This window comes from Rana temporaria, chromosome 4, assembly GCF_905171775.1.
Source record: "Rana temporaria chromosome 4, aRanTem1.1, whole genome shotgun sequence".
Lineage (NCBI taxonomy): Eukaryota > Metazoa > Chordata > Amphibia > Anura > Ranidae > Rana > Rana temporaria.
The window spans coordinates 188,378,768-188,405,371 of record NC_053492.1 but is presented as its reverse complement, the minus strand read 5'-3'; the positions used below and the strand labels follow the sequence as shown (position 1 = coordinate 188,405,371).

The following is a 26,604-nucleotide window of genomic DNA, read 5'->3' as shown; positions in this document are numbered from 1 at the left end:
GGCCAAAAGTAGACTATCGGAGGGCCAATTAGAAAACAGTCAAAGAAGACAATCAGAAATTGGGATAACTGAAGAAACAGAGGAGGTTGCTGCAGGACCAAGCGGAGCAAGTTATATAGACCTACCCCCATCAAAAGGGGAGTTATTGGAGATGTTTTCAAAATTGCAAATATCTATCACTCGGATGGAGAATACGTTAAAAAATGAGATATCAATAGTACATGATGACATGAATCATCTATTAAGAAGAGTTGAAGAAACAGAGGAAAAACTGGACTGCCAGGCAGAAGAAGTGATAGAGTTAAAAAAACAGATGAAGGATTTACAGAGAGAGCAACGGAATATGCGGTACAGAATGGAAGATCAAGAAAATCGGAACCGGAGGAAAAATCTGAGGATCCGTGGTTTGCCAGATCAGGAAGGAGAAGATCTTCAAGAAAAATTGGATAAAGTTTTTGGTCAATTATTGGGAAAAATTGAAACTGAAAAAATTAAATTTGAAAGGTTTCACCGGATCAGGAAACCTACGGAATTGGCTGCGGAAATACCTAGAGATGTTATCGCGCGGTTCCATAACTTCCAAGATAAAGAACAAATCTGGCAAGCCCTGAAACTAAGACCTGCGAAGTTAAATGAGGTCAACTTACAGATCTTTCCGGATCTCGCTACCGAGACCTTGTCCAGAAGGAGACTATTAAAGCCATTATTGGAACATCTTAAATTGAATAATATTCAATATTTTTGGGGTTACCCTGCTTGTTTAACGGGAAGAAAGGAAGGCAGGTCCGCGACCCTAAGATTTCCTGAAGAGCTGGCTAAGTTCTGCAAAAGACTTGACATTCCACTGATAGATATACCTGGATGGAGTGAAAATGAAGAGAAAACATCGCAAGCACTTGAACAACAGACATGGCACCGCATTCCAGGAAATAAAAGAGGAAAATAAAAGAGGAAAATAGTAATAGCAGAAATAATAATAAAAACGAGGGAGTAGTAGGGTGGCTTTAAATGGAGGGGGGAGGGCTGTGGAATAAAGGCCTAGGATCCCACGGCATGGAGCGTTTTGGGAAAGGAGGAGGGGGGGAATAAAAGAAAAAAAAAAAAAAAAAAAAAAAAAAAAAAAAGAGGGGGGAGGAAACGAAGAATGATATGGGGTTAGAGTCGACTTTATAAGTGATGGAAGTTTAAGCAGGGGCGCGGATATCGGGGGCGGGCGGCAGAAGCTCTCTGAGGGTCTTGTATCAGAGCTCAACCTCAGGGGGGAGAACCGTAGGGCCGGATGGAGAAGGAGGGCCACGGATCCTTAAGCCTTTTGAAGGCTGCAATCCCCCAATATGATAGGGGTAGTAGGGGGAGGTTTTGGGGGGGTAGGCCTGGTACGGGATGTTGTGGGTGGGCGGGAGGGGGTGGATGGAATGGGGGGGAAGTGGGAAAGGGGGGGGTGGGTTTTGGATTGAGGTTCTCTCCGAACCTTCAGTGTAGTCCTGGTGACATACCATCCGGCAGTTAAAATAGGAACCCTAAAAATTCTTTCGTATAATGTTCGTGGTTTGAATAACCCTACAAAAAGAGGTAATATTTTGAGAGAACTTAAATTTCTTAAAGCAGATATAGTTCTATTACAAGAAACACATATTTCACTGGACTCTAATCTTAAAATAAGTTCATATGACTACCCGCTATGGTACTATGGGGACTCACCGATTAAACGTGCTAAGGGTGTTGCCATTGGCTTTGCCAGGGGAGTCAGATTTTCCCTGGGGGAGAGAATGGTAGACCCCGAGGGGCGCTATCTTTTCCTCAAGGGCAAAATAAATGAAGTCGATTACTCTATAGCTAATATCTATGGCCCAAACCAAAACCCTGTTAAATTTCTTAAGGGAGTAATTGAGAGGTTCATGGATTTTAGGTCCGGCAGGGTAATTATGGCCGGAGATATGAATCTCTGTCTGGATCTAGATGCCGACTGCACGTCGCGTGTACAGAGGGGAGGGAACGTACAACGGAAATTACTAAAAAAGAAATTACATCAACACCAATTAATGGATGTATGGAGAATTCAACACCCAAAAGTACGGGATTATTCATTCCGCTCCTCTGTACACGGGACGTATTCCAGAATTGATTTATTTTTGGTGGACCATGAATCTTTGGAGACAGTCAAAAGTTCTGATATCGGAATAGTAACTTTGTCGGATCATGCCCCAGTATCAATTAATTTAAACATAGCGGGAATACAAAAGAATAATAGAACATGGAAAATAAATGAGGATTTATTGCAAGACGAAGAGGTTGTAGATAAGATTAAAAGGGAATTAGGATTGTATTTTAAAGAAAATAGTTCAGAATTTCTGTCAGAAGCATTAATATGGGAAACTCACAAGGCCTATATCAGAGGTATTATGATCGCAATCGGAACAAGTAAAAAAAAAGAAAGTAGTAAGAAACGAGATGACTTATATAAAACAATTCTCGATCTGGAACAAAGACATAAATTAACAGGTGATTGTGTAGCTGGACATTCGGTTATTTTAAAAAGGGCAGAACTAAGGGACCTTATTGAACAAGAAAATAGATCAGTCTGTCTTAAAGTTAAAAAAGAAAGGTACCAATGGGGGGATTTGTCGGGAAAATACTTAGCCAAAATGTTAAAAAAGGAATCTACCAGAAATTTTATTGAAAGTATACAAACTAGTAAAGGAAATAAAGTATTTACAACCCCTGAGATTGCGGGAATATTCCAAGAATACTATGGGAGGCTGTACGCTATATCTCAAAATGATCCCCCTGAGAAAGCGAAAAGGAGATTAGAATACCAAAAAAAATTCTTAGAGGGAGCAGGTCTTAAAAAAATACCAGTAGATAAACTTAGTTCTCTAGAGGACCCTATAACAGAAACGGAAATTAGGAAAATCTTAAGAGAGTCCCCATTAGGGAAAAGTCCTGGCCCGGATGGGCTAACAACAGAGTATTATAGGAAATTTAGCGATATCCTAGTTCCTAGGATGTGTGCTTATATGAACGGTATTGGCACAAATTGGGACATTCGTCGTGAGGCACTTGAAGCTGCAATTACGATTATCCCTAAAGAGGGTAAAGACCCTTCACAGTGTTCCAGTTATAGACCTATTTCCCTATTAAATGCGGATGTAAAGTTGTTCGCCAAAATCTTAGCTGGTAGAATGAGGAATATCATGAATAAATTGGTATATAATGATCAAGTGGGCTTTATCCCAGGTAGGGAAAGTAGGGATAACAGTATCAAGACACTGTTACTGATTCAGAGAATAAAAGAAGGTAAGTCCCCAGGTCTACTACTGTCGATAGACGCTGAAAAAGCTTTCGACAGAGTAGACTGGGGATACCTTCAGACTACTTTAGAGTTTTTTGGGGTAGGCCCCAAGATGTTGGGGTGGATAAAAGCTCTATATAACCACCCAACGGGAAGGGTTAAGGTAAATGGAACGGTATCCGGGCTTTTTGAGATGTTTAATGGGACCCGTCAAGGCTGTCCCTTGTCACCCTTATTGTTTACTTTGTCCTTAGAACCTTTACTTTCTACGATTAGAAATAATCCTGACATCGAGGGGATACAGACAGATGACAGAGAACATAAAATTGCGGCTTACGCCGATGATATCCTGTTATATATAGTGAACCCGATTACATCTCTCCCTAATCTTTTAAAAACTCTTAAAGTCTATGGTGAAGTTTCTAATTTCAAAATTAATCCCTTAAAGTCCGAAATCTTGAATATTACTGTGAAAGCACAGGATGTAACCAGATTTAAAAAAGACTTCCCATTTATTTGGAGAGACACGGTATTAAAATACCTAGGTGTCAATATAACAACATCTCCTGAGTCAATTTATCAGTATAATTTTATTCCATTACTGAACGATATTAAAATGGACTTAAATAAAATTGCTTCCAGACAGAGGTCCATATTAGGAAGAATAAATAGTTTTAAAATGTTAACTTTGCCCAAGATTCTATATAAATTACAAATGTTGCCGATTGCAATACCAGAAGTATATTTTAAAACATTAAAAAAATTATTAATTAGATTCATATGGCGGAAAAAGAAAGCGCGCATAGCCATGTCTATACTCACCAGAGACAAGGCGCAGGGCGGGTTGGGGTTACCTGACATCAAGGCATATTATATGGCCATTCACATGACACGGGTGGTTGAATGGGTTAGAGAAAATAAAGAAAAATTATGGGTTAAATTGGAAAGTAGTTTAAATAAAACTAGGTTAGGAAAGGAGATTTGGATTCCGGCACAATTTAGACAGCCTAAAGAGCACTTGTACACGATTACACGGACATCTATGTTAATATGGGATAGGGTTCACAAAAATGAAAAATGGGGGTACAATTCCTTATTAATACCACTATACGACACAAATTATTTTGCACCAGGGAAAGTAAGCTTGTCTGGGAGTTGGATAAAGAAAACTGACGTAAAATTAAGGGATATACTGAAAGATGGCAAAATCTATAATTATCAGGAACTAGGGAAACACAAAGAAATGTTTGAGTTGAATTGGCTGAGATACCAACAGTTGAAACATTTTGTGGACTCCCTTCCTCGTCCGATCAGGCTAGAGGGAGATTTGCTCCCACTAGAGCGTATGTGCCTGGCCTCGAGCGGACGAGGCGGGACCTCACGGATTTATAAAATATTGTCGGGACTAAAAAATAAGGGGCTACCTCCGTATATTAAAAAGTGGGATGAAGAGTTGGCAACAGGGGACACTGAGAGAGATTTTGGGAAAATATTGAAGATGACACATATCACTTCAACTAACTGCGGGTTGATAGAAATGAATTTTAAATGTTTATCAAGATGGTATATCACCCCAGATATTGCACATCGATTCCAAGGGGAGACTTCCGGATTCTGTTGGAGGGGTTGTATGGAACCCGGAACCATGTCACACCTTTGGTGGACGTGCCCCAAAATCAACAAATATTGGCATAACGTGGTATCAGTAATCAAGGAAATCACTGGAAATAAAATAGCAGTAGACCCGTGGGTGTGTTTGTTCCACGGGACAAATTTGACTAGTAAACAGTATATGAGAACCTTGCTCCCCCATATCCTGAATGCAGCAAAGAGCCTGATCCCTAAACAGTGGAAAGATCCCGAGAGCCCAACAATGAAGAATTGTCTTGATAAAATAAATGATATTTTTTATATTGAACAGCTTAAGTTTATGGGGGAGGAAGGTGAAAGGGGATTCAAACTTAAATGGCAGGACTGGGTTGACTATAAGTCATCACAGAGTTATCTAGTCCGGATGGTATAGGACAGGTTGTGAAGTAAAAGTTGACAAACTAAGAGACTGAGGTTCGGAGAGAAAGGGGTGGGTCAGGGTATGGGGGGGGGGGGTTGGGTTAGTTGACTTGGGTAGGGGCACTTTGGTCTTATGATGTAATTTTTTTCTTTTTGTACTTTGCCATACTGCCGTATGGCAATACTGTGCCCATGCTGGCTTAATATACACACATGACATAGCAAACAAGGCAGGACAAAAAATCTATATAATAAGAAATAACCACATATGATGCAAAGCCACAAATGAGACGCTATGGGCGGTTATACCGTGAGCAGGTCTCCCTGTCCTATGTCAGGGTAGTCTTTTGTTGGCGAAGTCTGAAGTGGACGGAAAAAAAAAAAAAAAAAAAAAAAAAAAAAAAACTGGTCGTTGAGGTCCACCCCTCCCATGTTTTGGTTATATTCGTGGACACAGAGGGGTTTCTCCACAACACCAGTCGCCGTACGAATTTGGACTGTCGTGTCTGCGTGAAGGGTGGTAAGAACGAAAACATTCCTATTGTCCCGCCACTTCACAGCGAGCAAATTTTTACATCTGCAGCAGGCTCTCGCCCCCGGCCTAACACGGGCATCTACAAGCCGCTGGGGGAAGCCCCGGCGATTAGGTCGCACGGTGCCACATGCTCCAATCTGTTGATCAAATAAGTGGCTAAAAAGTGGCACGCTGCTGTAAAAATTGTCCACATACAAATGGTACCCCTTTCCGAATAAGGGTGACACCAAGTCCCAAACAATCTTGCCAGCGCTCCCCATGTAATCTGGGCATCCTTCCGGCTCTACCTGACTATCTTTTCCCTCGTAAACCCTAAAGCTCCATGTGTAGCCTGTGGCCCTGTCACAGAGCTTATAGAGCTTGACCCCGTATCTGGAACGCTTGCTGGGAAGGTACTGTTTGAAAGACAAGCGGCCAGCAAATTTAATCAGGGACTCATCAACGCATACAACCTGCTGGGGATTAAACAAGGCTGCAAAACGTTCGTTGAAATGGTTTACGAGGGGCCGAATTTTGTAGAGCCCGTCAAATTCAGGGTCTCCACGTGGACGACAAAGTGCATTGTCACTGAAATGCAGGAACCGCAGGATCGCCTCGTATCGTTTCCTGGCCATGTGAGCAGAGAAAATGTACATATGGTCAATGGGATGTGTGGACCAATACATCCGCAATGACGGAAATTTGTGTATGCCCATGTTGAGGGTAAGGCCCAGAAAGGTCTTAAATTCGGAAACCTCGAGAGGTTTCCATTGTTTGGCAAGGCGAGACTGGGGGTTAGCGGCGATGTAAGTACCAGCATATAAATTAGTCTGGTCCACAATAGATCTATAGAGATCTTCCGTGAAATACAGCGAATAAAAATCAAGTGACGTAAAGTTCGCTGTATCCACCTGAATACCGGGTTGGCCAGTGAATGGGGGAAGTACAGGTGCTGTAGAAGTGGTGGGGACCCAATCAGGATAGGCAAATTCTACAGGAAGGGCACTATGGGCACGACGGGCCTGTCTCTGTCTTCTTCTTGGTGGCAGCGGGACACTACTTGTGCTTGCCACATCGCCAGCTTCAACTGCACTTATGGGACTCGCCACGTCACCAAGTGTTACTGCAGTGCTGGATAAACGACCAGGGTGTACTAGGCCGCTGGTGCTTGCCAATTCACCAGAAGGAATAGCGGCGCTAGTACTGGATCTCTGCTCCATACGAGGGTCCTGCGGTTCTTGCTGCTCAACAACATCAGAATGGGATCGGGTACGCCTGGCCTTAGCAGGGACCTCAACTTCGTCGTGCGAGCTATCTGACATGGAGCCGCTGTCGTAAATGGGTTCATATTCTGAGCCAGAATCTGTCAGATGCGTGACCTCCTCCTCTTCACTATCTGACATGCACATGAACTCCAAGGCCTGCTTATCATTGTACCTTCGGTTTGCCATTTTGGACTCTAAATTTAGTGGTACAATGGTAAGGATTCACAGGTAAAAAAAGCACCTGACTATAGAAAAGCAAATGTAGAAAACGCTTCAAAAAAAACTGTAAGCGATCGCAGGGATCAGGCCTGTCTCTGCGAACGCTGCAGTTATGTGTCTTGTGTTTTGTAAGTGACAGTGATCGATCGATACTGCACTTGGGTGGGTTGGGCTGGGCAGAGGGGGAAAACGCAGGTGCTAGCGGGTATCTGGGCTGATTCCGCTAACAATGCGTTTTTGGGTACCCTAAACTGCTGGGTACGCTAGTATAGATCTGATCAGATCAGGTATCGATCCGTTCAGATCCTATACCACTAAGGGGGGTGTATGCTTAGCGAGTGGGTGTAAGCGGTACTGGCTCTAACCTAACGCTGCCTGGGGCGACGCAGACCCTGACTGGCGCTAAAATTAAATTTATATCACCCGCCGGGTGATCAGGGGGTTAAACCTATTGGGTTATATACGGCGGGTGCTCTGATGCTATAAACAGCAAACTAACCAACCAGCGTCAACCGTAACACTTATACGGTGATCACTGGTGAAAGGGTTAACTAGGGGGCAATCAGGGGGTTAAAACCTTTATTCGGTAATATATGGGGGTACCTAACGCTTTCTAAAAACCTGGTGGCGAACCTAAAATAACTAAATAACTAACTGGCTAACCACGTCACCAGTGACACTTATACAGTGATCAGTGGTGAAAGGGTTAACTCTAGGGGCAATCAGGGGTTAAAACCTTTATTTATGGGGGTACCTAACGCTATATAAACCTGGCGGCGAACCTCAAAAAAAACTAACTGCCTAGCGGCAACAGTGACACTAATACAGCGATCAGAAACCGATCGCTTAGTGACACTGGCAATAGGGGTGAAAGGGTTAACTCTAGGGGCAATCAGGGGTTAAAACCTTTATTTATGGGGGTACCTAACGCTATATAAACCTGGCGGCGAACCTCAAAAAAAACTAACTGCCTAGCGGCAACAGTGACACTAATACAGCGATCAGAAACCGATCGCTTAGTGACACTGGCAATAGGGGTGAAAGGGTTAACTCTAGGGGCAATCAGGGGTTAAAACCTTTATTTATGGGGGTACCTAACGCTATATAAACCTGGCGGCGAACCTCAAAAAAAACTAACTGCCTAGCGGCAACAGTGACACTAATACAGCGATCAGAAACCGATCGCTTAGTGACACTGGCAATAGGGGTGAAAGGGTTAACTTTAGGGGCAATCAGGGGTTAAACCTTTATTGGGGGGGGGGGGGGGTAGGGGGCTACCCTGGACCTAAAGGGGCCTAAACCTAACTGCCCTGACACTTTTTTCTGTCACACTGACACTAAAAGCAGTGATCAGAAAATAAATGATCACTGCAATCAGTGACACTGTGACAGGGGGTGATCTGGGGGTGCTGGGGGGGTGATCGGGGGGGGGGGTTATGTGCCTATGTGTGCTGTGTCAGTGTGCTGTTGGTGCAACTCACAGTACTGACGTCTTCTCTCCTCTGGAACCGGACGAAAAGACCGCCAGAGGGGAGAAAACGTCACTTCCTCCCTGCCTGTGTTTACAGTTACACAGGCAGGGAGGGCTCAGCTGGAAGCTCATTCGCTGACGGAGATCGAGAGGGGACGGCTGGAAACCAATAGCCGCCCCCTCCTCCCGGACCTCCCGTACACCGTTCCCGGCCCTCGCATGTACCGGAGGGGGTCCCGATCGGACCCCCGAACCCAGGTAAGGCGGGGACGTACCTGTACGCCCATGTGCCTGTACGTGCCATATTGTGGACGTATATGTACATGCGGGGGTCGGGAAGTGGTTAATAATGCTTAAAGTGAGTAATGTTTAAACCCCACGGCATATTTTTTTTTATTTGGTGCAGGGTTCCCCTTAATATCCATACCGGACCTGAAGGGCCTGGTAATGGAATTTGGGGGGACCCCCACGCATTTTTTTTCAATGACTTATCTGTATTGCCTGGACCTGACAATTCATTATAGCCGCAAATAGTTTTAAATTATTTTTTTTTCCTTTAGAAATATCATTTTGTACAGAAACTGTTATAAACATGGGAAACATGCCCTACTTTACAGGCATACTATAGACACCCCCAAGGTACGAAATTTAAAAAAATATTTCACTTTTATTGTTTCACTTTAAGCATTATTAAAATCACTGCTCCCCAAAAAACTGCAGTTTTTAAAACTTTTCTTTTGCATTGATACATGTCCCCTGGGGCAGGACCCAGGTCCCCAAACACTTTTTATGACAATAATTTGCATATTAGCCTATAAAATTAGCACTTTTGATTTTTCATGTTCGTGTCCGATAGACTTTAACGGTGTTCGCGTGTTCGAACAAATATTTTGCCTGTTCACATGTTCTGCTGCAAACCGAACCGGGGGGGGGGGGGGGGTTCGGGTCATCCCTAGTCTAGAATATTCCCCACACTCTGATTTGCTAATCATGAGAATCACTATAAGAGCCCCAATAATGTAGCCAACAGGAGGAAGACAAGTTGTTCTTCCTTACCAGGCTGGTCAAATGCTGAAGGCAGTATCAGATAACATCCATATTGATGCATGTTTGCTCACTCTCTTGCTTTAGGGGTAGCAGCTTGTATGCCCTATGTTCCAGGTTAATGAATCTAATGTGCCCAGCTATGATGCACTACTATTTAAATAAAAATTAGGGAACAAAATGGTTCCGTTAGCCAATTTTCATGAATTTTAAAAATGTACCAGTGTCATTTCAATCCATGAAAATCAGTTTGCTTACCACTATCCCTAATATCATGCAAGGGGCACATAGTCTATTAATAGTTTATTACTATGAAGTTCTTCCATCTATGAAATACAACTATGGTCAAAAGGTGGCAATCAACATTTCTAGAAATACGACAAAGCACTTAATATGTATTAACATAAACAGGACTTACCTTCTTAACATCTCTACTTTAGCATCTTCATTTATATCTAAGTTTTTATATGCCATCCCAATGACACGGAAACCTTGGATTGTATACTGGTTGAGTACATATGAGAAATTGATTGGCACTGTTTGAATATATAAAAGCATTCACAGTTAAAAGTAGATTTTTTATTTAAAGAAATTTTACCTAAAAAACATTCTGGCTAAACATCTCCCTATGTTTTCTATCAGAAAATAAAGCTGAGGTTTTGGCACATAAGAGTATGCTGTATTGTATTAACTAGTGATTATATCAGTTGTGTTGTTGTCTATATATGATTGTTACAAGAATATGGACTTGCCCTAAGAGTTAAAAATAAAGTATTTGAAAAAAATATATATATGCTGTGCTATAAGTTTGTATTGTCCTAGTGAACCATCAAATTCTGTAATTTTATAAAAAAAAAAATCAAGAAAAAAATGATATTTGTACTCACCGTAAAATCCTTTTGTGAAGTCCATTGAGGGACACACAAAGTCTTTCATGTTTGAGACATCCAAAAGTAGTAGAACACAGGCAACGCACACCAACAGGCCCAAAAAAAAAATCAATAGAGAACAGTGGACTATCTGCAACTCAAAGAACTGCCTGAAGGACCCTACACCTTGTTTCAGCTGAGGCCTCAACATCCAATTGGGCGCTCGCTGTTCACTCAACGTTGTATTAGGAAAACGAATGAACCACCTCTCAGCCAATCAGATGCTTGGGTCTGTTACCTGTCACCTGATTGGCTGAAATGACAGGCGCTGTGATTGGACGCCTATCAGGCATTCAATCATAGCAGAGGATGGGAAGAGAGGTGGGGAGAAGACATCGAGGAGCGTGGATGACACCGCCGCCGTGACCCGCTGCCCCACCAAGACAGGTAAGTGTCGGGCGGGAGCGGGGATGCACACTGGCAGCAATTGATGGGCACACTGGCAGCAATTGATGGGCACACTGGCAGAAATTGATGGGCACACTGGCGGCAATTGATTGGCACAGTGGCGGCAATTGATGGGCACAGTGGCTGCGCTTGATGGGCACAGTAGCTGCGCTTGATGGGAACAGTAGCTGCGCTTGATGGGCACAGTAGTTGCAATTGATTTTGAGCACCAGCTGCCACTGCCTGGAACCATTAGTAAATTTGCGAGGGGCATCCGGTAAAGGGGGACTGCCCTCACCATGTCTCCTCAGATACTCATGAAAACCTAAAAAAAAAACTAAAGTACTGGTAGCAGGTGAGGGTCAGGTCAGGGAGGAGGTACCCAAAGCCATTGTAGCCACAGCCAAAGCTACAGAACTAACAACATTCCTGCAATTTACAATGTAAATGATCTCAGCAACAGTTTTGAAAAATGTTTTTGTATCATAAAGTGTTTATAGAAGTAAAATTATTGTAGTACCTGTATCTTGCTTGCAGAATTTCACCATTACCTCTGGTGCACCTTTCAGAAAGACTGAGAATTTATGTTCTCCCACATTTTTTGTAACAACAGACATTCTTTGGAGATTGGAAGAGAATGGAAACTGGTGCAAGATGAGGAGTCCTTTCACTAAAATCTTTTCAAAAGACAGCAGAGAGCATTACAAAAGTATGTTTTTTTAAGATTCCTGAGAATTAAATTTAAAACAGCTGAACAACATGGCACCCAAGCAACAACAACTATGCATTCACTAAGTAATAATGAAGAGCAGAAATCCCTAAGGCCCCTTTCACACGGACGGACCGTTCAGGTCCGCTTGTCAGTTTTTTAGGCGGACCTGAACGGACGCTCCGTGTACCTCTATGGAGCAACGGACATCAGCTGTGACATGCCCGCTGACATCCGACCCACTCCGATGACGGAGGAAAACCCTATTTTCCATCTGTGTGGAGGATCGGATTGGACGACAATGTACTCTATGGTCCGTCGCCATCCGATCCCCCATAGGGTTGCTCCGCATCACAGCGCACATTTAGTACATGTCAACCGCTCAACCACACGAACACTGATTAGTAAGGGGGGAGCAGAACATCTCTCCCAGGAAAGGGGGATATGTGAGGGCATGACGCCGAATGCTATCTAAAATGACATGTAGTGTTCCTAATTGAGACAAGTGCACACTATAGAGGGACATGTTTTGTTCATATTTCATGTCTGAGGTTTACAAGCACATTAATATTACTGAACAACTGTACATAACTTACACAGTGTGCTCCACGCCCTGGAGTAACCAATGTAAACTTTGATTTATTGTCTTCTGTGGATTCATTAAGTTCCTAAGGGAAGGAGCAAGATACCAGACTTTAATAAGGGGTCAGTTATTTTTTATTTTCCAAAAGTATATGCTAGTTTACCTACAATATTATATAAAGCAAATTGCAGGACAATGCTTAGATTTAAAAATTAAAATTCTTTAAGAACTAAGCAGTTTATGACAACCAATGGATTTAGTTAAAACATAAGTAACAATACTGTAGGGATAATATCTAGAGACAACATTGGTGATCTATGGGAAGGGATGGATACAGTATATTAGAATAGAGTGAGGCATGACACAGTGGTCACTGGAAGGTCCTTACATACATAGTCTTGCCCTAGTCCTACTTCACCCAAGTCCTTTTATGAATGTATCTGCAGTGTCTCTCCTAGAGGTAAGGGTTTGATTTCTGATATTTATGGAGCCCTAGCTAATTGCTTTATTCCCAATTTCTTCCCACATATGCATAAATGTGAAGCAGATTGTGACCTACAATGTACTTTACACGACTGGGAAGATATGATAAACAATTTGCACTCTTGCACTAAATCTGTTAGGCCTCGTACAGACGAGAGAATATCCGCTGGAAACGGTCCGCCGGACCGGTTCTAGCGGATAAATCCTCTGGCGGATTTGGATCCGATGGCTGTACACACCATTAGATCGAAATCCCCGCGGAATACATCCGCGGTGATGTGGCCGCGCCGTCGCCGCGGTGACGCGTGTGACCCTGGAAGGTAAATACTTCCACGCATGCGTCGAATCATTACGACGCATGCGAGGGATGGGAGCGGACGGACTGATCCGGTGAGTCTGTACAGGCGACCGGATCAGTCCACTGGACTGGATTCCAGCGGATAGATTTCTTAGCATGCTAAGAAATTTTTATCCACTGGGAATCCGTTGGCTGGATTTTTATCCGCTGGGAAATGTCCGCTAGACCGTACACACGACCGGATCTATCTGCTGGAACTGATCCGCAGATCAATCCCAGCGGATAGATCCGGTCGTGTGTACGGGGCCTTAGACTCCATGTTATTTTCCCTAATGTTTCAGATCTATGCTTTATGAATTGTCCTACCCGTGGTACTTTATATCACACAAATTGAATGGCTGAATTCGCATTCCATTTGGACCAAAGTCATGCAGGACCCTATTTTTTGTCCACATCAGAATCAGATTGCATGGGTGTTCACACCACACTACTATATGCGAACCAATCTGGGAGTGTCATTAACTTTGTATTGACACTCCCAGTAATTTACATATGGCAGTGTGAACTGCCTGCGAGCCTGGTGCGATGCGGGAACCCGCACCAGTCTCAACCGAGCCTAAGGAAACAGTATCTCTTTTTTATTAGGGTTACAGACACTTTAGTCTTGTGTGTTGTATTGCATTTCTTATTAAAGCTTAGTACACACGCACAATTTTCTCGGCAAGAACAGCAAGAAAACTGCTGGCAGAGCTTTCTTGCCGAGTAAACCGTGTACGAGGCTTTGAGGTTTTTCATCAAGAAAACTGTCCAGAATCTAGACAAGAAAAATAGAGAACCTGTTACTCTATTTTATCGTTGTGAGATTCCCGAGTGAGCGTATACTTACCTCTCTAGGGAAACCCACGCATGCTCAAAATTACTTTGATGCATGCACAGTAGCTTCCAAGGCATAGGTAGGGTGAAGCAAGATGATGGCGGCGACGGCATTGAATGTGACGAGCGCATGCTCGTCGTAGTCGATGACGTCACTGCGTTCGTGCCATTCAAAAGAACGGCGGTTCTTTTTAATTGCTCGTCTGTACACTCGGCCAGCAAGAGAATCTTGCCAAGAATCTCGTCAGAAAAAACAATGTTTTTTTTCCTGACAGGATTCTGGGCCGTGTGTTGGAAAAAAAAAAAGGAGTAAGCATCTTATAATAATAGTGTTGATATAAACAAAAATCACCCTGTAAATCATTTTCTCCAAATTAAAAACAGCTAGATATTACCCAGCCTGTTCCCTCAAACATCTTGATGTCAAGTGGATCACCATGCACTTCCCCATCCATTAGAATCAATGAATGGCAACTGGCCATCGCTCCAGTCATAGTATTCCAGGGTAATGTGCAACCAGATGTAACAGGAAAGACCTCCTGAAAACTAAAAGACAACTATATATTTATTAGCCACACAAGCAACACAAAAATATTCAAAACTACATTGACTGGTTTCCACAGTTAAAGAGTATGTAAACCCAACATTTCATATTCCTGATATGTGCCTGATGTACCATGTATTTCTATAAAAGAGTATCCTCTTCTCTTTGGATTGCTTCCTTTGTGTGAAATCCCTGGTCTTCTTATCAGTCCCTCTGCTTTATTATAAAAACAACTGACCACACTAGACGGGAGAACACAGCGTATTCAGTTCTATAGCTATGCTGGGAACTCAGCCTGCTCTCCTCCAATGATCAGACTTGACCTGACACACCCCCCTTGCATAGCCTTTTATTAGGAAGTTCAGTATACTGCTGCTTCTCCACCCCACGCTGTTGTGCCGTTGAGAACAGAGTGAATGTGATCACTTATAAAACAGGGGAAAAAGGGTTTTTATAATGTGTTTATTTTTAATGGATGCACACATGTTTTGCCTTTTGTTTCCATTTTAAACTTAACCACTTGCCGACCTCCTCATGTAAATATACGTCAGCAGAATGGCACGGACAGGCACATGCACGTACCTATACGTCCTCTGCTTGACGCGGGTGGGGGGTCCGATCGGGACCCCCCCGTTACATGCGGCGGTCGGCAAGCCTCGGGGAGCGATCCGGGGCGACGGCGCGGCTATTCGTTTATAGCTGCTCCATCGCGATCGCTCCCCGGAGCTGAAGAACGGGGAGAGCCGTGTGTAAACACGGCTTCCCCGTGCTTCACTATGGCGGCGCATCGATCGAGTGATCCCTTTTATTAGGGAGACTCGATCGATGATGTCAGTCCTACAGCCACATCCCCCTACTGTTGTAAACACACACACACTGAACCCTAAATGTTACAGCGCCCCCTGTGTTTAACTCCCAAACTGCAACTGTCATTTTCACACTAAAGAATGCAATTTAAATGCATTTTTTGCTGTGAAAATGACAATTGTCCCAAAAATGTGTCAAAATTGTCCGTAATGTCTGCCATAATGTCGCAGTCACGAAAAAAATCGCTGATCTCCGCCATTAGCAGTAAAAAAAATAAAAAAAATAAAAATGCAATAAAACTATCCCCTATTTTGTAAACGCTATAAATTTTGCGCAAACCAACTGATGAAAGATTATTGCGATTTTTTTTTACCAAAAATAGGTAGAAGAATACGTATCGGCCTAAACTGAGGAAAAAAAATAATTTATATATGTTTTTGGGGGATATTTATTATAGCAAAAAGTTAAAAATATAGAATTTTTTTCAAAATTGTCGCTCTATTTTTGTTTATAGCGCAAAAAATTAAAACCGCAGAGGTGATCAAATACCACCAAAAGAAAGCTCTATTTGTGGGGAAAAAAGGACGCCAATTTTGTTTGGGAGCCACGTCGCACGACCGCGCAATTGTCTGTTAAAGCGACGCAGTCCCAAACTGTAAAAACCCCTTGGGTCTTTAGGCAGCATATTGGTCCGGGGCTTAAGTGGTTAAAGGGGTTGTAAAGGTTTGTTTTTTATTTTCTAAATAGGTTCCTTTAAGCTAGTGCATTGTTGGTTCACTTACCTTTTCCCTCCATTTCCCTTCTAAATGTTTTTTTCTTTGTTTGAATTTCTCACGTCCTGTTTATCCTCAGTAAGGTTTCCACCATCATCTGAGTGGTGGAAATTTATTTAGAACAGCTTACTAAACAGCTTATTGAGGAGGAACAGGAAGTGAGAAATTCAGACAAAGAAAACAAAGAGAAAAAACATTTAGAAGGGAAATAGAAGGAAAAGGTAAGTGAACCAACAATGCACTAGCTTAAACCTATTTAGAAAATAAAAAAACTAACCTTTACAACCCCTTTAATGGGTTGTTTTACAAGGTAATAGTTTACAATCACTTTAAATAAAAAATATCTCCATGTGTGCCCAACTGTGACTTGCAGCAGAATCACACTGACCTCAATAAAAAATTTTTTTTTTGATGTTTCAAAATGGCTTCCTGAGCATACAGAGTTAGTATTTATTAAACATCATATTACTACCATTGCTACTACTACTCATTGTCATCATAATCAATACAACACAAAATACCAGCATAACTACTATAGGAATTGTCACAAAACCTACCAGCCTCCGTCTGAACGAACGATACCCCATAAGTCTAAGCCATCTTCAGTTAAAGTACCTGTCTGAGTTAAAATAAGCTAGTGAGTTAACATGACAGCCTTTAGATATGCAAGCTTAATCAAGAAAAACAACTGGAAATGTAATTATAGCATACATATTATTACAATTTATCATTAATGGTCACAACATGTACAGATTTTTCTTTTTCACATAACTTAATTTTGCCAAGTACTAAATATACCACACATACAGATTTACAGATAGTTTTCCCGTTGAGAAAACTGCCATGACATCTTTTGGCCAGGAAAACTGGCCGTGTGTATGCTCCATGGCAGTTTTCCCGTCAGGAAAACCGCCAGGAATCCCGGTGGGATAAATGAGAACATGTTTTCTTTTTTCCTGCCGGGATTCCCGGCGATCTTTTTCCCGGCAGTTTTCCCATGGGAAACTCTGGAGTGGAGCATACACACGGATGGGATTCCCAGCCAAAGCTCTCATGGCAGTTTTAAAAAAAAAAATAGAACATATTTAAATTTTTTAAGGTTTTTATACCATTACCTGCTATCAGGTTCAGGTGATTCCTAATTGCAGGAGGAGATATCTGCTCCATCCTGCCAGGATCCACCCGCTGGTGGACGCCAGTACTGCGGCCCAAAGATCACATAACACCAGCAGTGGTGGTGGATATCAGTACTGCACACCAAATATCAGATGGTATCACCAGGGAGTGGAACCTTTCCTGACAGTTTCTCTACAGAAGTGTGAGTAATTTTGAACTCTCTAGCTTTAGTAAATTAACCCCTAAGTTTGCTGAAGTGTTGCTTTGCTAAATTAACAGTTCCTACACTTTTAGTAAACCAATCCCTATGTACAGTATCCTTTTATGAACAAATTAATTTAAATGTTTTGATGATATTCTGTGGTATATTTGTACAATCAAGTTTACAGCTTACTTTACGCTTAAGGAATGTTTAAAATTTTTTTTATATATATATATATATATATATATATATATATATATATATATATATATATATATATATATATATATATATATATGCACACATGGCTTTCAACTGATATACAGTATACTTTGCATTACTAAAGCAATCCATGGATTAGGTTTAAAATAATGGGCCAGATTCAGGTAGAATGGAGCAATATTTGCGTGGGCAAAGAGCAAAGATTTTTCCCTGCGCCCACGCAAATATTTCGATTTGCCCAGCGATTCACGGAGCAGAAGCTCCGTAAATTGCGCGGGCGATATGCCCGGGGGCGGGAATCATTTAAATTAGGCGCGCTCCCGCGCCGAGCGAACAGCGCATGCTCCGTCGGGAAACTTTCCCGACGTGCATTGCGGCAAATGACGTCGCAAGGACGTCATTTGCTTCTAAGTGAACGTGAATGGCGTCCAGCGCCATTCACGAATCACTTACGTAAATGACGTGAAATTTAAATTTCACGGGCTGGAGGCGCAGCTATACTTTAGCATAGGTTGCCCCTGCTTTAGCAGGAGCAACCTTGCGCTAAAGTCGCCGTACGGAAACTCCGTACCTTGCGTGCGCAGGGCCCGCGCAACTTTTGTGAATCGGTGGTAGTATGCAATTTGCATACTATACGCCGATCACAATGGCCGCGCCCCCTAGCGGCCAACGCAAGAATGCAGCCTGGGATGTGAAGGCATAAGGAGGCTTATGTCTGTCAGATCCTAGGCTGCATTCGGTGTAACGAGGTTCCTGAATCAGGAGCACTCGTTACACCGGAGCAAGTAAGCACTTGCGCCGCGCAACCTATGGTTGCGCGGGCGCAAGTGCTTCTTGAATCTGGGCCAATATTTTTTTTTTTTATGTTTTCAATGTTTAACTCCTGTAATCCTTCCTGGTCACACCCAACAGTCAGCGGCTACCTATGATGCAGGCCAACTCAGATTATACAAAATATATTATTTATTTGTTAAATGTATTATACGTTTTAGCATTTAGTCGAAAATGTAAAAATACATACTTTGTCAAAGCAAACAACATTTAGCTGTCCACACAAAATAATCCTCTGAGGACTGATGCAAAAAATGCCTTGCTTTTTTAATCGTGCCTGAGAGTAGAGAGTGCAGAGTGTCAAGGATGGGGGCAGAGAAACAGGTATAGCCACAGTTGCCATGACAAGTGCCATGATCACCAATTCTCGAGCTGTTGCCTACAAAACAAAGAGTGATAATATGAAAGTTTTATAGGGGAAAAAACTAAAATATAAATCAATCTAAAGATCTCTTTATTCGTTGTCCAAATATGCACCCAATCAGATTTTTTTACTCTATTTACAAACATCTTTGTTCTTTACTGGTACCATTTCTTACTCATGCATTTATCTCCAGAACTTCTTCCATTTGCCATTAAATTCTCACTAACCCTTCATGTTTTCAAGCATACTCTCAAAACCCATCTTTTCTAAAAGGCACATAAGCTTGATCTACAACACTTCTGTAGCGCTCAGCCCCGAAGGAGCCGCTGGTTATAGATTGGGATGGCGTGTTACCTCTGTGAGCGTCTAGGGGTAGATGATGATGATGATGATGATGATGATGATGATGATGATGAGAGCAGCAATGATGGAATGTCCAAACAGCAGGTGTCTTTTCTTGTGCTTTATTTTACCCAACACAGTAAAATACAAACTTAAAGTAGATAGCAGGGAAAGATGAGGAGGAGAAATAGCAGATTCAGGCCCAACAACACAGAAGCAATCCTGCTTCCAACGACACTTCACTTTCGTCGCCACTCCAGCCAGAGTGGGTATAGCATATCTGGACAGGCCTCTCACACCGACCTGGCAGCCAGGATATCACTCGGAACTTTGAGAGAAAACAGGTCTCTGCCACAGACCTGTCCTCAGAACTTAGGTTATGGAGACTATTCTCCTCAGTAAACTTCTTCGGGCCTGGATCTCGCTCAGGTAGTTTCAATTAGCCGACTGACAGGTGGCTAACTTCCACCCCATCAGTGTTAGGTTACCTCGATCCCTGGTGGATTGCCTAGGCCCTGTTGGACCGCCAGCCACTCATTTGGCGCTCCTCAGACAGACTCCCCACCGAACAGCTACACTTGCTTGGGATCTCCTCAAAGTTGGGGACCCAGTCGAATACTGGGGCCCCGCCACAGCTTTAAATGTTCCGGGCCGACATGGTTCCAGGAACCAGGAACTCCGCGTGGCACGCACGCCCCGGCCTGGTTGGCCATATCGCCGGGGAGCCGTGATGTGTGGTCTCCCTGAAGGTGGGTGCCACACCCAGAACAAGACTCCCGCCCAATAGCGTCTGCTCCAGAAGTACCCTCTCCCAGCATGCCCCGCGAGGGAGAAACCCTTCTCATTGGCTGCTGGCAAGAGGCACTCCAGCCTGGACTCCACTGCCTCCACAGGGTGCAAAAGCACCTCAGGAACACAGAATGAACCGACAGTACAGCCCAGCCGGAACAGAGGCCTAATTTGTACAAATCACTTGGATGAGAGCTAACTAACTCTCTCATCCCCCTTAAAATTTAAAATAGCACCTGTACAGAAAGTACACAGGCGCTACACTGCTATCCCAGAACAGGATTTCTTTGGACGCTACCCACAAGAGAAGTTCTACAACACCCTCATTTGGTATGGTCTCTCGTTTCAACTGCTTTTACATTTTAGTGCCATTGTTATAGCTTCAAATATGCCCTCACATTGTACACAGCTGCACAAAATATTTATGCTGTGAGTGTAACTAAAAAAAAAAAAAAAATATTTCATATTATTGAAGACAAAAATCATATAACTATTGTGTAACACAGGGAAAAAAGTAATATACTTTTATTTATTTACTTTTTGTACAAACTACTTTGTTTTGCCTATATTTGTAGCACTCTTTAAATAGGTAAGTGCTAGAGTAAGGCTTTTTCTGGAAAGTAGGAAAATTTAGGCAGGCCTAGCTGGTGGCTAGGCCTGTTTGTTTTTATTCTGAGCTGGGAGTGGCTCATGGCAGGGCTGGGTGACTCACATGTAGCATCACCGTCACCTCCCTCTTCTTTCTAGAATGAGCTAGAAGGAAAGGAAGGAGAGGAGAGGTGAAGCTTCCTGGGGTATCTTGAGGAGCCTTGACCAACCCCCAACTTGGATTGGCAGGGGGCCGGCCTCCTCAAATACCTGGGATCAGCCCAGCTGGGGAGTAGTTGTCAGGAGGAAGAGCTGGAGTGAGAAAGTGTGGAGGCTGTCAGGACCCATTGGGAGCTCCTCAGTCTGGGGGGGGGTGACCCTGGGCGGAGGCTCGGGTGCATCCAGGGGGCTTGAAGAGATTCTGGAAGTAGAGGCACATGAGAGAGCAAAGAAAAAAGACAGCGGGAGAGAACACTGCTAAAAGACTCCAGGGAGGACAACTGGTCGCAGCCAGGAGGGCTGGTGACTGAAACACAGTCAGGAGGACTGGGGAGGCCCACCTGAGAGCACTGGTATTTTGCAGTTTATGATGGGTGCAGAACCAGAGGAGAGAACTGTGGGAAGGGCAGTGGAGAGAGGTCATTGCAGCCAGGCTGGCAGTGCCTGAAGAGCAATCTGGGATTGGTAGTTGAATAGAGGATAGTTAGCACCTGAACTATTTCTACACCACAGGGGCCCAAGGCCCCTGTCCGCAAAACTGCCTTCACTGAGGCCTGGCCGAGTTAGTGTCAGGCCTAACCATGCGGTGCTAGCTAGTCTGGAGGAGTAATAGTCTGCAGCAAGGGAAGTGCTGGAGGAGTGAAGAATAAGAGGTCTTAAGTAAGAGTTTGTGCTGGAGCGAAGACTGGAGTGTATATACTGGAAGTGTATATAGAAGTCCCAAGCAAGTTGTGCTGAATATTCCAAGGCATTCCATCATTTTCCATTCCCATCCAAGTTCAATCCCCAACAAACAGTAAAAACACAGCTTATGGACTGTTCCACGTCTCTGAGTGATGGAGATGGATGTCGGGCTGGGCAGGGTGACAGTTGAACCACTACATTCAGCAACCCCTACGGGGGGTACGGCTACATATTCTTGTACATGCATAGCATTAAAGCAGTATTAAACCCAAAAGCAAACGAATATTTACATGTGATGGCTGCATTTGTTTTCTTTGTTTCAGGCTTTCTATTTTTACCTGGTGATTCAGCCAGTAAGTCTGTTTTTTTTTAAAAAGAACAAGCTCTCTTTCAGATGTATCAGTTTACAGGGATAACACAAACCACTGAACACTGACAGGGGTGCTTACAATATGCAGTTTTATTTATGTAAAGGGTTGGGTAAAGTAGTTATCCCTGCGCTACAGTGGAAATTATGTATGCAGAGTGTAAAGGTGTGGCAACTACCGTATGGGCCAACCACTACCCACAGTGAGACATGGAAAAAATCAAGAGATGGTGTTGCGCTCCAATAGCATGGAATGGTGTAATTGGTAAAATGTATAAATAACCAGAATAGTATAATTGATAAATGAATATGCAAATAGACTGACTGAAAGATAAAAATCGCTATAAATGCTAAAATAAGGTGCATCCAAAGGTGTACTGAATGAATGTGCACACAGTGCAGATAAGGTGACTCAGGTGCATAAATAAAATCACAGCGTAAAGATAATAATATATGCAGTCGCAGAGGAAATCGCAGGATGAGCAGTTATGCTCCAATCAAAATGAATGACTGCACATAACTGATATACAACAATGATGGGTGAATAAAACAGTGAACTGAATAAGAGTGCAAATACATACAAATAGGTGACTGTATAATGTAAGTAAAATCACATCATATGAATGGTGGATGGAACCGCAAGATTGTCCAATTGTTACATAGTGTAAATGGTGCAACTGCGACTCAGTCCAAGAGGTGAAGAAATTGCAAGGTGCAAGTAAAGTGCTGGGTGCAGAAATAGAATCGCAACGTAAAGATAATATATGCAGTCTCGGAGGAAATCGCAGGATGGTGTAATGCTCCCATCAACATGGGAACTGATATACACCAATGATGGATAATGCAACTGCGACTTAGTCCAAGAGGTAATGCAATTAAATCAAAAGAAATTGCAAAGTGCGAGTGAAGTGCTGGGTGCTAAATGACATCAGCAGGTGGCAAGGTGACTTGTTGGTGAATCTTCGGTGTATGGTGACACCCGAAGGTGTGCTAGCAAATTACCTTACGGCTGCAAGGTAAGCAGCATTCAATAAAACCAATGGAATCACTCGGGGGTCGCAGTTGCACCATTTATTTATGTAAAACCTTTGTCAAAAAATTGACTGTAGATGTGGCATATGAATATTACAACCTGCATCTAAACACATCTATATTTGTATAACACACTGAGCAATAGTATCAATACTTAAATACTTTTTATATTTACTTGGCCCTAAGATGCTCTAAGACACAGCAGGGATTGTGGGTGTGGTAGTCCAATAGCACCTGCTAAAAACATATTCTACTTACCCCACTATATGCGTTAAGTACAACTGAGTATATGACTCCAATGATGGAAAGTCCGATGAGCCCACCAAGAACTTTTGAAACCTCTCTGTGCAATTTAAAATTCACAGGCTTGGGATACATAATTGATCTCACAAGGTCTCCCTTTGCTGTGTTGAATCCTAGGAGTCAACATATATTAAAACTTCAGATGAATGTCATACAAATGTTAATCTATAATTTCATTTAAACATGGTAAATTAAGAGATGATAACTAAAGCTGAATATCAGTCAAATTTACATTTTTTTTTTTGATTACAGCATCTATTCATGGCACTATTTGGGTAATATCACCCCTTATTCATGCCCTTCGCTTATAATATTGCTGATGACAGCTCCAAGAGCTGTGATTCACAGAGTGGCACCATCATGTTTGGTCATCACATTTTTTTCTTTTGAAGGGCATCAGGAATTGTAATGGACATGGATCTATGTTATGATTTTGTTTCTTAAGAATGTCAAAAACTGTGTTTTCAATTATACTGTATTTTTATTTTTTAATCAGTAGGGGTATGTATCCCTTTCTCATTCACATAAGGGAGACTATTATCTGGATGTAGCCTTATTGTTAATGGAGCCTTTCGGTTTCCAATAAGCGTCCTACCTTTGCCCTCATCAACATAGGGACACAATGCTTTGCCAGGGGACCCCATTTGGCAAGGTACACACCCATGTTGATTGCATGTGGCCTGGTATGGTTCAAGAAGGGAGGGGGCACACTCACCCCCACCCCCTTGTCTGGCCTGCCAGGCTGCATGCTTGACTAAAGGACCTGGTTTGGAGTTTTGGGGGGACCCCATGAGAAGTTCCCACTTCAAATTGTTCCCAGTCCTGAAGGGCTTAAAATTTGGGTGGGACCTCGGGCTGTTTTTTTTTGGTGGGGTCTCCTGTAAAATTAATACCAGGCCTGAAGAGAATGGTATGAATTATGAGGGGAATCCCCACATAATAATTTTTCTGGGGGAGTTCACAATTAACATCTATAGCAGACCTTCATCTACGATAAGGGTCTGGTAATAATGAAGAAAATCCCCAGCCATGTTAAAAGAGCTGTGGATAGCTTGAAAAAAAATGGCACAGGGCCTTCACTCATAATTCATACTAGTCCCTTAAGGCCTAGTATGAATTATAGGGGAACCCCACCCAAAAAAAGCACGAAGACCCCCAAAATGTTATTCCAGATCCTATAGTTCTGGAATGGATTATAAGATAGAACCCCTCGAAAAGCATGAGGTTCCAAGAATCATTTATCAAAGCATGCAGGTTGGCAGGGCAGGAAGGGGGGGCAAGTGTACACCTCCCTGCTGAACCATGCAAGGCCAAATGCCCTTAACATCGGTGGCTACTTTGCAAGTGGGGTGCCCCCCCGGCAAAACACTGCCTTTATGTTGATGAGAATAAGAGGCCTCCTATCTACAACACTTGTGGTTATAGGGGTCTGCAGGCAGGGAGCTTATCAGAATCTGGAGGCCCCCAGTTATGCCCCCCCACCCCCACCTTCTCATTCTGAAAACATGTAACCTAGAAATAGACAAATTTCATATATATTATATATATATATATATATATATATATATATATATATATATATATATATATATATCAACTCACCACTGCCATGTCCCATTTCTTTATAATTAATATAGCAATAAGCAAAAAGGCAAGAGGCAAAAAATGCACACAGACCCAAAAGGTGGCACCAAAATACATAGCAGACCTCTAAGGGTCTTTTACAGTATATATTGTGGCGGAAATTTGCATTTGTTCTGTGCGATTTCTGTCTTTTAAATAGAAATGCAATTTTCTTTGCCGGCAATCTAAACTGTCTTCTTTTGTAAATGTAATTTGTCCTGTAGAATATCCTACAGCAAGAATGAAGTGTCTGGTATAGATTGCCTGGGGCCTTAATTTTTTTTGAAACCCCCCCATCCCCCCCAAAAAGAAACATCAGGTCCCATGTGAAACCCATACTTGACTCCTCAGGTCTGGTATGGAATTTAAGAATGACTCCCCCTAAAAATGCATACCAGACCTTTTAACCCGAGCATGCAGTGCCCCCCTCATACAAGGCCACATGTCCTTAACCTTGGGCTGGGGATTGTTGGGGGGGGGGGGAGCTGTGGCAAAGCATCTTGTCCCCATGTTAATGAAGAAAAGGGCCTCTTGCCCAGTGGTTGTAGGATTCTGTGGGCAGGCAGTTAATGAGAAGCTGGTAAACCCCTTTACTAAAATTGGCCCCACATATGCCCCCTAAGCACATACAATAAATTTAACAACTTACCACTGCCACATTGAATTTATCTATAAAAAATCTAGTTCTACATCAATCAAATAGAATATAATCATGGTGTTGTGCACACCCCAAGCACTGAACCAATAATCAATATATCAGAACAGCTTATAACTTTCCACCAACAAAAAAACAACAGAACGTTTTGTAAAATATTTTTGTAGTAGTAAAATATTTTTTATATTTTTTAGAGTTCAAGAGTGCAGTTTTACCCTTATTTTTTCAGTCTTTGTTCAGAGTATTAGAAAAAAAAAGACACGTAAATGTTTAACAAGTCGTTTAATACAAAAATTGTAATCCCCCAAAAATATCCCTCATTGTTAATCCATATCACAAAGCACACTGCCACCAACTTAAGCAAAAACAATAACAACCTGGTGACCCACCACACATAGCTGATCTTTGATAGAAACACTAGGCGAATGAGAGTTCCTCAGGCTGTAATTAGCTATATAAAGGAAGGGGCGGGGATAGTGATGACATCATTGCCCATATACCGCCATGGCCATATTTCGACAATGATGTAGGTACTAGGACCTGATTCACCTGCTGGTAGCACTGTGGGTCTCTGGGATGAAAGTTGTGGTTCCAGTGAGCACCAGTAGGTGTCTCCCAGCAGCCAACAGGTTCCTGCAATCAGTTCCACCTGGCCCTATTAGCTGGGAGCGTACTTAAAGCGGAGGTTCACCGTAAAACAATTATATAACATTACATCCAGCATACTTCCGACATGTACAGTATGCTGGTATTGTTTTTTTTCGCTGTACATACCGTCTTATAGTTCCTTTTCACCTGGCTTCCGGGTTCTCACTTTGGCGGGGAGTAGGCGTTGATATGAAGAGGCGTAGATGATTGACGTGCGGATAAGGCGCATCACGCGTTCCGAAAATAGCCGAACTGGGACTCATAGCCGGCTCCCAGTTCGGCTATTTTCGGTACGCGTGACGCGCCTTATCTACGCCTCTTCATAGGAACGTCTACTCCCCGCGGGAGTGAGAACCCGGAAGCCGGGTGAAAGAGAACTATAAGACGGTATGTACAGCGAACAAAAAAAAACAAACAG

At 42.8% G+C, this 26,604-nt stretch overlaps 1 protein-coding gene across 1 annotated transcript in view; it reads right to left on the bottom strand.

The window, feature by feature from the left end:
* The window catches only part of LOC120936835 (probable cation-transporting ATPase 13A4), a 177,865-nt gene that overhangs the window by 71,587 nt on the left and 79,674 nt on the right, over positions 1 to 26,604 (bottom strand). Inside the window, exons 11-17 of the mRNA XM_040349541.1 lie at positions 23,216 to 23,373; positions 18,763 to 18,951; positions 16,759 to 16,820; positions 14,473 to 14,623; positions 12,437 to 12,508; positions 11,652 to 11,808; positions 10,234 to 10,351 (exon numbers count right to left, since the gene is read on the bottom strand). Coding sequence (XP_040205475.1) covers positions 10,234 to 10,351; positions 11,652 to 11,808; positions 12,437 to 12,508; positions 14,473 to 14,623; positions 16,759 to 16,820; positions 18,763 to 18,951; positions 23,216 to 23,373 — 907 coding nt within the window. The remainder of the gene's footprint in view (positions 1 to 10,233; positions 10,352 to 11,651; positions 11,809 to 12,436; positions 12,509 to 14,472; positions 14,624 to 16,758; positions 16,821 to 18,762; positions 18,952 to 23,215; positions 23,374 to 26,604) is intronic.